We start from the raw sequence: 14,937 nt of genomic DNA, 5'->3' as shown, positions 1-14,937 counted from the left end.
GACAGTTGCCATAACCCATTGTTCCATAGTTGCTGTGAATAATTGTGTGTAATTGGAAGTATATAGATCGGAAGTTAACCTAATCAACAGGTACAAATAATAATGTTTTAATTATAGTCTTAAAAATATGGATAGATTGCTATACAGCCTTTTAGTATTTTAAATTGAGTGAAATTTTAAAACTGGGTAAAGTACTGGATTGATGGTCTCAGAAGTAAATAAAATTAATCTAATTTTGTAGAGAAATGTGCACTCAGAAAATATAAGAATGCCAATTTACTGTGATGAGATTATGCTTCTATTTCCCCCTTACCTAAATGTTTTTTAAGTATAAAAACAAATCAAATTCTGAGGAAAATAAAGATTTATTTTGGCATCATGATTTGTCACTGGTGATATGAGTTGAAGCCCAAATTGACATATAAGACCCAGAACCTGAAGCTGAGGAGATGGCTCAGTGGTTAATAGCACTCACTACTCTTGCAGAAGACCCTGATTTCATTCCCAGTGCCCACATGGCAGCTCATAACCATATAGAACTCAAGTTTCCAGGAATCTGATGCCCTCTTGTCATCTCCACAGGCTCCTGCATGCATGTAGCACATACACACACACACACACACACACACACACACACACAGGCAGGCTCACATACAGATCACATAAAATCAAGTATTTTTAAAACTAATAAGAGAAAACCTAGATCGTCTGAATGACAAGACTTTTCACATTGGATGAGGCCAAATGAACAGGGTTCACTTTGGAAGAGTAATATAAGGAGACTCAAGAGCTAACAACTGGAGAAACATGGTCAAGCAGTGTCGGGTATGCCTGAGTGAAGAAATGCATGAACAGATGGAGGTCCTCAGACCAAATCTTCTCCAGGAAGCCGAGGACCTCCTCTGCACATTCTTGCCATGGAAAAGCATATCCTGAGTCAGTTCTTGCAGGATACCCTCAGTGGGGCTGACTTCTCCTCTGCCTGGGTTCCCCTGGACATCCCCATCCCAGATCCTGAAACCAAAGAGGATGAGATAGAAACAGACAAGCAGGAGAAGAAAGAAGCTCCTAGCTGTGGCTTTCTTCCTGAGAGGCTTCTGGCCCTGCTTGCTAGGGTTAAGCCAGAAGTCTGGACTCTCAAAGAGAAGTGCGTTCTGGTAACCACATGGATCCAGCACCTGATCCGCAAGATTGAGGATGGGAATGATTTTGGAGTGGCAATTCAGAAGCAGGTGCTAGAGAGAGTGAATGCCATTGTGACAAAAGTAGAAACTTCCCTGATAGCCATTCCCAAGTCCTTCTCAGGACGAGGGGGTGCTGTGACCAAGGCCTCTAAGGAGACTCATGTAATAGATAATAGATTACTGGGCCTTGGTGTATGAAGTAAGCCTATGGGGAGCTCAGGGCCATAGTGCTGGACCTGAGGGCATGGCATGCTATACTCAGCTTTATCGTATCATCAGCAGCAACCTAGAGAAAATCATCAGCCCAGAGGAGGAAAAAAAAGCCCTCTATGTGCTGAGCTAAGGACTAGAAGAACAATAAATGACGGATACTTTATGTACATTAAATACAGAAGAAGAGTCGGGTGGAGTTTCACAGTGTGAACTTAGGCACATTCATGCTCAACTCTGAGTTGTGATTCTTACTGTGGCTCAGCTGTCCTGTGCACTTCATTAACTTAGGATCACAGGGCAAAAATGCAACCCAGCTTGATGCAAAAGAAAATAAAGCATCACTGTCTTCTTCTCTGTGTTCTCTCTGTTGGGCTTGGACCTCTTTTGTTTAGCACTTCCTCAAGTAAGCTTATGCTATTATATATCTGTTTTAACTTGCCTGTGATGACTCATATTTTTAAAGAAACAATTCTACATAACTGGAATAATTTGTAAGATTGCCCTTAGCTTCCAGCATTTCACATGATATCATAGAAGCCTGCATGGCCCACGAGCATAATTTCCTTTATAACATAGCTCTCTAACCAGAAATTCAATATCACTCACGAGATGCAGATTATACACATAAAGGAATACAAATCATTAAGGGTAAAGTTGAAAATTATTTTAGCAGAACTAATGTGCATATATTTATATCCTAGAGAACATTTAGCATAAGGCATTATGAAAGGCACAATAGTAAAATGTCTACATAAAGAGTTTCAGAATCTAAGAATAAAATGTTCCCTGTGTGATCACATTGCATCTATCTATATAGGCTGGTGAAAATGCTGCCTAAGAGAACTGATGAATGCTTTCTTCTAGGGATGGAGAGATGGCTTAATAGGTAAGAGTGCTTCCTACTCCTGAAGAGAATCAGAGTTCAGTTCCAGTATCCATATTGGGAGGCTTACAGCTACTTCAAAACTTTCTCCATCTCTAGGACCCTGATGTTCCCTTCTGATCTCTAAATGCGCCTCGATTTGTGTGAGTGTACACACATACAAAGTAAATCTTAGACAAAACTATTTTATTCCCACCGTGGTTGCATTACTCACAGGAGCCGATGATTATAAATGAGGGAGGTGTCAGGTTTCTTTGCTTAAATTCAGCATTTGGGGTCCCAAAGTTGATGTAGATGATTCTACTCGGGGAAATAAGTATGTGTAACAACACCATGTTTCCTGGCCCTAGTAATATGCTCATCCTGACTGGTTCTTGAGAACAAGAGAGGTCTAAGTTTAAAGAGAGGTCTTTATTTAAGACCTACACTCCCTTGCAAACACTAGAAAAGAAGCTGTGGGAAGAGAGCCACAGGTGAAGATAGACTGCCAGCCCCTTCTGCCTGGAGCACTCAAGAGGAACTTGCCTCACCATAAAGCAAACCAGAAAATGCACTGGGAAACAGCTTGCTTCTCACATTCCTAGTTCCTAATACCTTCTGTTGGTATGGAGAGGGGTAGAAAGAATGTCAGTGAATTCCATGTATGTCACAAAAACACAACCCCTTTATTCTTCTATTAGTAAATTTCTTTACCAACAAGATAAAAGAGGCTAGAGCTATGGCTCAGCCATTAAGAACAATTACTTGTAGATATAAAGTCATTACTCTGTAATTAAAATGCTAATTTCTATACCCACCCCAATATCTGGTTGCAATCCTTGTTCTGAATATTTCCTGTCTCAATGTTGTATAAACACTGCTCCCCAATTATTCCCTGGTTATAGCCAATTGATGATCAGGATAGAGAATAAGGCTGGACACCCTGCCAGGCAGGGTAGGGAGAATTAGAAGAGGAAATAAAGCATTCAGCCAAGGCAGATGTCCAAGAGGGATCAGAGGAAAGAGCTCAGCAGGACAGCTACGAAGTCAAGTGTCTCTGAGATGCATGCTGGGAGAAAAGAAGATTAGCATAGAGGGTGAAGAGTAGAGTAATAACTGCTCAGCTATTGTGTTGTGAAGCTTATTGTTAAACAAATATAAAAGAGTCTCTACTATTTGTATGATAGCTGTGTTAAGGAAAAAAAAACAAACATAGTTTTATAAAAATAGTTTTAACTGGGATGGAGATACAGCCAAAATATCTTTTATTGCACAGGATTGGTTTAGCTATTCTGAGCTCTTTGTTTTTCCATATGAATTTGAGAATTGTTCTTTCAAGGTCCGTTAAGAATTGTGTTGGCGAGCTATAGAATTCAGATCTTTCCAGCTTTAATTTAGGATTCTCTCTTGTATTTGGCCTTTGGTAAGTGAAAACTGAATTTTCTTCTCTAGGACAAGTCTCTGTTCCAGTCATAGTAAATATCAATTTCATTTCCATCCTATTATTTTTCCAATTAAATATTTGTCCTGCAGAAAAAAAAAGAATTGTATCGGTACTTTGATGGGAATTGCATTCAATCTGTAGATTGCTTTTGGTAGGATGGCCATTTTCACTATGTTAACTACAGATGCATGAACATAGGATATCTTTCCATCTTCTGATATCTTCTTCAATTTCTTTCTTCAGAGACTTGAAGTTTTTTTCATAGAGACTTGCAGGGTTTTTTTTGTTTTGTTTTGTTTTGTTTTCATTAGAGTTACACCAAGGTGTTTTATGTCATTTGTGGTTATTGTGAAGGGTGTTGTTTCCCTAATTTCTTTCTCAGCTCCTTTGTCTTTTGTATACAGGAGGGCTATTGTTTTTTGTTGGTGGTGGTGGTGGTTGGTTGGTTGGTTGGTTGATTGGTTGTTTTTGTTTTGTTTTGTTTTTTGTGTTTTTTTAAGTTAATTTTGTATCCAACTACCTTGCTGAAGGCGTTTATCAGCTGTAGGAGTGCCTTACTAGAATTTTTGGGGTCACTTACATTTACTATCATATTATCTGCAAATAGTGATACTTTGACTTCTTCCTTTGCAATTTGTATCCTCTTGATCTCCTTTAGTAGTCTTACTGCTCTAGCTAGGGCTTCAAGCACTATGTTGAAGAGATACAGAGAGAGTGAGCAGTCTTGTCATATCCCTGATTTTAGTGGAATTGCTTTAATTTTCTCTTTTTTAGTTTGATGTTGGCTATAGGCTTGCTGTATATTGCCTTTACTGTGTTTAGGTATGTGCCTTGTATCACTGATCTCTCTAAGACTTTAAACATGAACAGGTGTTGGATTTTCTCTCAAGCTGTACTATAGTGCATCAGTGATAAAAACAGCATGGTACTGGTCTAGACACAGACTGGTGAATAAATGGAATTGAATCAAAGACCCAGAAATAAACCCACACACCTATAGACACTTGATTTTTGATGAAGAATTCAAAACAATACAATAGAAAAATACAAATAATGTAGTTCAAAATAGATTTCTTTATGTAGAAAAAAGTAAATAGATACATATTTATTTACCCTGCACAAAACTAAACTCCAAGTGGATCAAAGACCTCAACACCAGACACACCAAATCTGTTAGAAGAATGTCAGGGGCCTTCTGGCACCTTGCTGCTCCCTGAATTTTGGCATCTGGCTTGACCGGTATACTGCCCGGATATAATAGTACATTCCTGGCTGACCTGGGGTTTCCGATAAGATCATCTTCCTGAAATACCTTAAATCCTCCTCTCCCTCAGGGCTTCCCAAGTAACTCTTCTGAGGAACTTTCCAAATTACCATTATTACCACATCTTGGTGGGCTATCCTGTGATTTCTAGTCACTTAGTAACTCTACCAAAGGCAATTACATTCCTTCTGTTTCTGCCTATATAGTTGTATGGAAAACTTGAATAAACGGAGACTTTGATCAGAGATACTGTCTTGGTCTTCATTTCTCGCGCCCTTGTCCCTGTTTTTCAATCCTACTCCCCCATTCAGGATCTCTGTTGACAGATCTGTGGGACGGGTTAGAAGAAAAGTGAGGAAGGGCCTTGACCTCGTGGGCACAGGAGACAACTTCCTGAAAAGAGCACCAACAGCACAGGCTCTAAGAGCAATAATCAATAAATGGGACCTCATGAAACTGAAAAGCTTCTGTAAAGCAAAGAACACTGTCAACAGAGCAAAATGACAGCCTACAGACTGGGAAAAGATGTTCATCAATCCTAATCTGACAGAGGGTTAATATCCAGAATATATAAATAACTCAAGAAATTAAACATCAACCAACCAAAGAATGCACTTAAAAAATGGGGTACAGAGCTAAACAGAAAATTCTCTGTAAAGGAATATAGAATGATAGAGAAACACTTAAAGAAATGTGTATCATCCTTAGTCATCAGCGAAATGCAAATCAAAATGACTCTGAGATTCCATATTATATCCTTCAGAATGGCTAAGATCAAAAACTCAAGTGATTTCTCCTACATCCAATGCCCATCCCATTTGTCTTTCTAAGTGAGGATTGATCATCTTACCCCGGGACTTCTTTCTTGTTTATCTTTTTTAGGTATGTAGATTTCATTATGTTTATGGCATCATATAGGTCTAAATAAGTGAGTATGTACCATGTGTGTCTTTCTCCTTCTGGGATACCTCACTCAGAATGATCTTTTCTAGATCCCACCATTTGCCTGCAAATTTTATGATTTCCTCGTTTTTAATTGCCGAGTAGTATTCCATTGTGTAAAAATACCACGATTTCTGTATCCATTCCTCCGTTGATGGACATCTGGACTTGGAAAGGTGCAGGGAGGAGATGAGGGAGGGAGAGTGGGATTGGGAGGGAATGAGGGAGCGGGATACAGCTGGGATACAAAGTTAATAAAATGTAACTAATAATAAAAATAAATAAATAAATAAACTCAAGTGATGACACATGCTGGAGAGGTTGTGGAGAAACGGGAACATTCTTCCTTTGCTGGTGGGAGCACAAACTTGTACAGCCACTTTGGAAATCAATCTAGTGCTTTCTCAGAAAATTGGGAATAGTGCTACCTAAGACCCCAGAAAGATCTCTACCTTACAACAAGGACATTTGCTCAATTATGTTCATAGCAGCTTTATTCATAATAGCCATAATATGAAAACAAATTATATGTCCCTGGCAAATTGTCACCATCATCAGTATGTCCTGGGACCGTGACACCATTTTGAGGCAGATTTCTCCAGATGAGGACCACCTGGAAAAATTCATTATGTGGCTGTGATTTACCATCCAAGAATGGATACAGAAATTGTGGTACATTTATACAATAGAATACATACTACTCAGCTATTTAAAACAAGAGCTCATGAAATTTGCAGGCAAAGGTGTGGAAGTAAAAAAGATCATCCTCAGTGAGGTAACACAGAACCAGAAGGACAACACACATGGTATATATTCATTATTAGGTGGATATTAGGTGTATAATACAGGATAACCATTTTACGTTTCACAGACCTAAAGAAGCTAAACAACAAAGAGTACCCTAGGCAGATGTTTAATTCTCATTCAAAAGGGCAAATAGAATAGACACAGAAGCAGCTGAAGAGAGGGACCAGAATGTTCTCTGAAACGTTCCAGCCAGCACGGGATTGAAGTAGATGCTGAGACTCATAGCCAAACTTTGGGCAGAGTGCAAGGAATCCTATGGAATAGTTGGGGAGGAGGGGCATAGAAAAACCCTGGAGGATAAAATTCCACAAGGACACCAACAGAACCAACAAGTATGGGCCCAGGGGGGCCTGCACAGACTGATGCCCCAACATAGGACCTAACACAATGGAAAGTACCTAAGCCCCCGGCTGAGAAGTAGCCTATAAGCAGCTCAGTCTCCATGTGGGTTCCCTAGTAAGGGGAGCAGGGGTTGTCTCTGACATAGACCTGGTTGTCTGCTCTTTGATCACTTCCTCCTGGCAGGGTAGCCTTGCCAGGCCACAGAGGAAGAGGATCCAGGCAGTCCTGATGAGACTTGAGAGGCTAGGGTCAGACAGTAAGGGAGGAAGGCTCCCCATTTCTGTTGTCTAGGGGAGGGGGGTGGAAAAAAGACAGAGGGAGGGTGAAATTGGGAGGAGATGAGGGAGGAGGCTACAATCAGGATATAAAGTGAATAAATTATATTTAAAAATAACTTTAACAATTGCTGGTCCCCAGTTTCAAGTTCTTTACCAGTATGTCATCAATGGTAAATCACAGCCACATAATGAATTTTTCCAGGTGGTCCTCATCTGGAGAAATCTGCCTCAAAATGGTGTCACGGTCCCAGGACATACTGATGATGGTGACAATTTGCCAGTGACGTGTTCTAGAGAATATTCTCCACTGTGCAACAGAGGAGCTGTGGAGTCTTTCAATTTTCTTGCTAGCCCGAAACTCAGTTTGCATGTTACACCCTTAGATCCTTGAGCCTCTACACTCAGCAAAGACAGGAAAGCAGTTTAACATCACTTTATTACATTCCTTATTGAGAAGCATTATTTCTCACATTCCATGCTTGTTTTTTTCATTTGATAAGATTCGGAAGCAATTTAATTGTCAAATTGAACTTGTTTAAATCATTGAAAAACAAACTCCAATTGCTTTTTAGACTGCTTCCTTATAAATGTGAGAAAAAAGTAACTGTACATTTACATAAAAACCTGGGGTGGGGGGGGTAGGATGAAAGTGTTAAAAAACAAAAGATGTTTTTCTTACCCACTAAAATAGCACAATTTTCACCTTTTACATTTGGGAAAAGAATAATATTATATGAACAAAAAAAAGGACAATTTCAAACATCTACCAAGAAAGTAACTCTCAGGATAAAATAAAAACATGAAAAATGTACAAATCAAAACAGAATTCTAGATACTCACATAGTTGAAGACCTTAGCATCAATGGATAAAGGATAGGGACTTTATTGAACAGGTCATATTTACCCTAGCGCATCCAAAGACTCACAGCATAGATCCCACGCTGGCCTCAAAAACAAGTAACAGGACAGGAGCCTACCGCAGAGGGCCTCTGAAAGACTCTACCTAGCAGTGTATCAAAGCAGATACTGAGACTCATAACCAAACCTTTGGCAGGGTGCAGAGAATCATATGAAAGAAGGGGGAGTTAGTACGAGCTGGAGAGGACAGGAGCTCTACAAGGACCAAATATATCTGGGCCCAGGGATCTTTTATGAGACTGTTTCTCCAACCAAGGATCATGTATGGAGATAACCTAGAAACCCTGCTTGGATGTAGCCCATGGCAGCTCAGTATCCAAGTGGGTACCCTAGTAAGGGGAACAGGGATTATTTCTGACATGAACTCAATGGCAGGCTCTTTGACCTCCCTCTCCCCCGAGGGAGGAGCAGCCCTGTTAGGTAACAGAGGAGGACTTTGTAGCCAGTCCTGAAGATATCTGATAAACAAGGGTAGCATGAAAGGAAAGGAGGTCCTCCTCTATCAGTGGACTTGGAAAGGGGCAAAGAGGAGATGAGGGAGGGAGGGTGGGGTTGGGAGGGAATGAGGGAGAGGAATACAGCTGGGATACAGAGTTAATAAAATGTAACTAACAATAAAAAATAAAATTAAAAAAAACTTTTCACATAGCTATGGAAGAGTTTGAACTACCTCGATCGTCCTGCCCTCACCTCTTTCAAGGGCTGGGGCTACTAGTAGAGTCACCAATCCCGCTTTATGCAGTGCTTGGAATCAAATCCTGGGCTTTAGGCATGCCAGGCAGCATTCTGCTGACTGAGTTACATCTCCCATCACTGTCCTTCTTCCAGATTCAATATATTCCAAATGAGAAGAGGTCTTAAAAATGTCTTGCCCAACACTTCTACAAACTAAAGGGTGGGCATATTGGTTTAAGAGCAAGAAGAAAAGGCAGGATAAAGACATTGGAGAATGCAAAGGGCATAAAATGTGGCCTTCTCTGCTGCTCACAGCCCTGCTGGCTTCATGCTTTGACCTTCTTGGCAGCTCTGCTTGTTTAAAAGTTAAATCACACTGAAGGATGATTGAGTTTCTAGATCTGCCACCTAGGTGGATCAGATGCAGGGCTTTCAAGCATCTGTGGACAGGTGCTTGGTGGACAGGAAAAGGAACCAAGGAGGGCCTGCATTTCTGAAATGGTGCCAGAGCTCCTCTCACATAGGGTGTGAGTGGGTACTGGAAATAAAAGCTACAATTCTCATTGGAGGGAGATAAGAAGCCATGAGTATGTGGCTCTAAGGATAACAACACTTTCTCCCCATTGTCTTCTGCACTGCACAATGAAGGCTCCAAAGGCCAGTTGGCTCTGCATCAAAAAACAAAGAGTGTGGCATTTGCCTCTAATTCTAGTATTCAAAGGCTGTGTCAGGGGTATTGTGAATTTGAGGACAGCCAGTAGGTAAAGATAATCCACCACCACTACCCCCTCTAAAAAAAAAAATAAAATAAAATAAAAAATAAAAAATGAAAGAACAGGAGGAAGAGAGAGAAAAGGGTAGAAAAAAAAAAGAAAAAGTTGATGGAGGATGTAACTTCATTGGCGGTCAACACTACATCCCCCCAAAACATGCATTTCTGTAATCTACCCCCGACAGGAAACTGTGGGTCTCAGCATTGTAGGGGTTATGGGGAAGGATCACCTAGTTGCCTTCTAATATTTGGATGTACAAATCTTTACATATCCTTCAAACTAAATCCACGTTTCCTTTCTTTCCCACTAAACTTAAATAATTGCCATTTTTCTCTTTTTTACATTGCATTTTAAACATCACTCTGATTCCTACTTTGGTTACAAATCACAAAAGGTTTCAGACTGTGATGAGATAGAAAATTGCTATACAGTATCCTAGCTTGCCAAATTTTGTTTCCAAAGTCCAGTAAAATATTTGACAGTGAAATCCGAAGGAGGCAGGTCAGAGATCCTCAGCTTTACAGAAATTTTAATGTAACTTAGCATTAATTATTTCTGTCCTGAAACATTCATCCTTACTGTTTTGTTTGTATGTTAAACCACCTTTAGAAGGTTTGTGTAGTGTGTGATGTTGATAACAACTTAACAGTTCTTTAAGACTAACACGTTACAAAATTCATTTGTTAGGAAAGTATCCTCTGGGCTAGGCAGGCCCTTTCCAGACCTTAGCTAACTCCAGTATTGCAGCTTGAACTCCTCTAGCTATCTAATTTTAACACTTGTGCTTTTTAAAAAGTGGTCAGCAGCCAATCACTTTAATACAAATTGCTGTGGGGAGACTTTAAACTGTAGAAAAGTTCATTATATGTGCACACTGTCCTTGGCTCAGGGTGTGGTTGTATCTTATTAGCAATCAGAGGAGATATATGACCCCACACTCTGCAATGGCCATGACCCTGTGACGGGCTAGGAGCTGAAGCTCACTGTCCTGCCCAGCATTGCAGGACAGTTACACACAGCACACAGCCACCCAGAAAATACCAGATTTCCACAGAAATGGCTACTCCTGATTATGTGTCAGTTTCACACTAGACTAAAATCAGACTATCACAAGGTAAGCCAGCATAGCTCAAGACCATTTTGTGCAAATAGTGACTCTGTTTTACATATCATCGTTTCAAACTTCTGCTAAGGACGTGTCTAATTGTTGCCAGGCGGCATTATCTTTTCGTGCATGTTTCTGCCAATGTAAGGAATTTGGGTTCCAGGTTGTTTAAAAAGTCCAGTCCCTCCTCTTCTTGTTTTTCGCTGCAGCAGCCTACAGAGCCCGCTGGAGATCCCCTGCCTTCGTAGTTATAGGTGAGGACGTAGTCTTGGGATGGGATGTGTTCTTCGTTCTGGTTACACACATGCAATTTCTGTAAAGTCCAAAAAAGAGGGTTGTATTATTTTTTTAAACAACTTAAACATATGAACAGAAAATTTATTTTATTTACCTTTTAGGTTTAATTTTTAACCAGTGTGTCCTCTAATGGAGTCCTACACACAAAAAATGCACATGATTGGTCTATATTACAGCCATATCAAAAATCAGTATTATTTTTCATTTTTAATAATTCATAAGATTAAAAACTAGGTCCACAAATTTATATTTAAGTACACTTAAGTCATCATAAAATATTTATCCCCAAATTTTGTGTCTATAGTTGCAGTCAGTTTCACAAAATGGAGACACTATGACAGGTGGTTGGAATTTGTGTGTGGGTACCAAGTGGCCCTAGTTTGAAATAACTTTAGTTTACTAACTTGTGTTACTTTAAGTTGTGTTCCCTTCCAATATCGCTTTGTTATTTCAGGAAGCTAATGATGGCAATAGCAACGCATGAAATCACATTTCTTATGCCCATCCCATGGTAATTGTACAACGAATATAAACTAAAGCTCCACCATGTGCCGTGATGAAGTACATAAGAAAATTACTGCATTCCAAAGTCGCCAAGAGCCAGAGATACACCTCCAGAAAATCACTGAACTTAAAAGCATCTGCTTAATTCACACTGCAGAAACTTTGCTTTTGTTCTGAAGCGGCAAAGCCATTGACCACCGCTGCCTCACCCTCAGTGCTGTGTCTCGCTGGCCTGTCTTCCACACTTCAAGGCTTCCTATGCTATCTGCTCTTGCAGTCCTCTCCTAACCATCACCTGGTGGCCCGCTGCTACCAAGAATGTTATCCTTGCTAGCCTCTCCTTCCACTACTAGTTATGACACTGAAGGGTGTTTCTAAGTGAGTGTATGGAGCTTTGTCCCTTATTGTGAGCTCAGGTGAATGCCATCTTCAAATATAAAACATGTAAACACTGACTATGACAAAAAAACAGATATGGGTATGAAGAAATTAAGAGCCCTCTTCCAGAATATTCAAACTTGTGTTCTGTTCATCTCAGAACTAAAGGTGGTTGGTACAATGTTTGCCTTGAGCACAGTAGTTCCCTCTGCTTCAGACATGGAATCTTAAACAGGATCCCTACCCTGACCTAACATACAAATCACATGTGAGGTTTTTGTTACACACACACATACTGGCAGAATAAAGCAAAAGCATTCAATCACTAACACCCATCGTCTAATATGTGCAATTATAACTAGTCCACTTAGAATAAAGGAAAATATTAAATAAACAAATCAATGTATACCTTAAGTGTGTTAATCTTTAACCTAAAAAATGCATTCAGAAGTTTATGTTTTCATAGCAAAATATAAGTTTTACTTGGGAAATGTATATTTGTGAGGTACTAGAACTTTTCTTCACATTCTTTTCTTATCAAAGGAGTTTATAAGGTAAATGTGCACGTAAAAATGTATCTTTAGGGGCAGAAAATAGAAGCCCCTGGTTCCTGTAAGATCATAGAAACTGAGAGAATGTGACAAAGGAATAAAAATATTTAAAAATTAAATACAGTAACAAAATCACAACTTGTTTAAAAGACCAACACTAACAAGAGAAGGGACCTAGCAAAGCAGTTTCTAGAGATGTACATTAATACCAGTGTCTTATTGTTCTCTACCTCAGAGTAAAACATGTAAGGAAACTCACTTCACCAAGTCGAGGCTGAGTGAAATTGTGCCACTCTGAGTAAGTGTATCTGCAGTTGTCCGTCTCCATGTGTCCGCCCCTGCAGGATTCCAGAGTGTGGTGATGGCCAGCGACGCGGCAGGAGTCCAGGGTCTGGTGTCCTTTCATCATCTCAATGGTCTCCTGCCCGCCATTCCTCATTCCAGATCCCATTGTGCCACAGAAGCCCTGGCTGGAGTTGTTGGCTGTCTGGGTAGTGAATCCATTGGCAGAGCACTACATTATAATAAGGAAAGAAAATAGTGGGGTCAAAGAATTTTACACATTGCAGAAAGCAGTCAGAATGATTACTGTTGTAATTAATTCACAACGTAAAAGACTAATTTTGAATTAGTACTAGCAAAAAAGTGGAAAGAATAGAACTGAAAGGTAAATTTGCTTCTTGAAGTTCGATAAGTACCACTCTGTTAAGTTCTGGAACGCTGACAGACAGAAGACTTAAAATTTACAAGATTCTAACCAATTACAAAAATAAAGTAACTCCTAAGTAACTTCACACAGTGAAGTTTTAAACTACAGGGAGAGTTGTTCGCCAAAAAAATCACTTACCACCCTGTCGTCTCCAGGTGCTTCGGTGTTCGATATAATTAAGTTTTGCTGTGCTAAATCTTCAGGAAAATGTTTTCCTTTTCGGGTAGTAACAACTCCACACACTAAAGTTAACAGTACCGCTAAGTAAAAATAAGAAATACATTTTTAAGTTATCATACTCAAGTTACCAAACATACAATAAAGAAATACAGTTTTAAAAGAACGTAAGTTACCAAATATATAATAAATATTGCTATGCCTTAGGCCTCAGGAGGACAAGAACATTAACTGTCGCTTCCCTTGAATTGTCCTTCCTGGTCTTTTCAAACTCACAGGCACAATTTGAAATGTGTTATAATCACATGCATATTCTGATAATTTTTCTAAGGCATCCTCCCCTTCATGTGAACGGGTTTAGAATCATGAGTTCAACTGTAGACCTTAAAGTCTCTAACATCTATTTAAGTTAAAGATTGGAAATATTTACAGAGTCCCAAAAGATCAGTTCGCCAATTGAAGAAAAAACGGAACATAATTTAACACATTTTGTATCTCATGTGTTCAGACTTTTATCCTACATAATAATAGGAGATTTAAGACAGTATGGTCACTAAATCAGTAGTAATAACAGCTATTTTCAGTGGTTCAGAAGACACTCTAGCACACTTGCAAACTGTGTCCATAATTCCCATCCACCACATGATTTTATATGGCCCACGACCTTAGATTTTTAAGCTTTTAAGTGAAGAGAAAAAAAAAAAGCAAAAATAAGACTAATTCATGATATGAAAATTACAACCCGGTTTACATAGTAAGACTCTTGCCTCAAAAACAAACAAAACAACAACAAAACCAACCAAACAAACCAACAAACAACAAAAACCCAAGAATAGAAATTACAGGAAATTCAAATTTTAGCACGCAGATTTCAAGTTCTGAGGGAACACGTCTAAGCCTTTTACTCAGATATTCTCAGTGAGGCCTTCTTACAGAGGTCACAGATTTCAGGGGACCGGAATGGCTCTGAGCTATCACCATCTGTCCCCTGAAGGATCACTGTGCCTCCCCTCCCCTCTCCTTCTAGCTGTGTTTCCTGATCCTCCTCCCCTCATCCACTTCCATGTGGACAAAGGACACTCTGCACCATTGTTTGATTTCTTCAGACATAATCCTACCATACAGTTTTTGACTTAACTTTCTCCTCCAGCTGAAAGCCCTTCTCCCTGGGTATGCCACATAACGGAAGAGCCCAAATCATGTTATGTAGGCATGACCTAGTGATCTAACCATCTGTGAAAATGGGTGGCCACCAAGACCGATAACCTCATACATACATGACAGCATGCTTGAGTCTACTTACTGTATTCCAATATATTCCTCTCAGAAATGAAATTTTTGGTGATTATTGAGATTTTTTTGTTTCTATTTTGTTATTTATTTATTTATTTTTGTCTATTTTGCTTTCCATTGAACCCTACCTAGTACCATTTTCTGAAATCTAGTAGGTATTAAAGATACATTTATTTTGTTGTGTTGGTGAAAACTAATAAATGAAAATTAGAAATTAGTAG

The 14,937-nt window shown here is 39.5% G+C and overlaps 1 protein-coding gene and 1 pseudogene across 2 annotated transcripts in view; one reads left to right on the top strand and one right to left on the bottom strand.

Annotated features, from left to right (window-relative positions):
* Positions 1 to 807: 807 nt before the first annotated feature.
* On the top strand, positions 808 to 1,527 carry LOC110541016 (proteasome activator complex subunit 2-like; annotated as a pseudogene).
* A 6,227-nt stretch (positions 1,528 to 7,754) lies between these two features.
* Positions 7,755 to 14,937, bottom strand: part of LOC110541478 (desmocollin-3) — a 39,835-nt gene continuing 32,652 nt past the window's right edge. The window contains exons 17-20 of one of the 2 annotated variants that reach the window (XM_060377645.1): positions 13,385 to 13,506; positions 12,797 to 13,051; positions 11,199 to 11,241; positions 10,997 to 11,120 (exon numbers count right to left, since the gene is read on the bottom strand). In XM_060377645.1, the coding sequence (XP_060233628.1) occupies positions 11,215 to 11,241; positions 12,797 to 13,051; positions 13,385 to 13,506 (404 nt within the window). In that variant the 3' untranslated portion in view covers positions 10,997 to 11,120; positions 11,199 to 11,214. Of the gene's footprint in view, positions 11,121 to 11,198; positions 11,242 to 12,796; positions 13,052 to 13,384; positions 13,507 to 14,937 lie in introns of both variants that reach the window. The other variant, XM_060377644.1, reaches the window with a different exon arrangement.

The sequence above is a fragment of the Meriones unguiculatus genome, chromosome 2 (assembly GCF_030254825.1).
Source record: "Meriones unguiculatus strain TT.TT164.6M chromosome 2, Bangor_MerUng_6.1, whole genome shotgun sequence".
In the NCBI taxonomy this organism is placed as follows: Eukaryota; Metazoa; Chordata; class Mammalia; order Rodentia; family Muridae; genus Meriones; species Meriones unguiculatus.
This window is presented reverse-complemented; position numbering and strand designations above follow the sequence as displayed.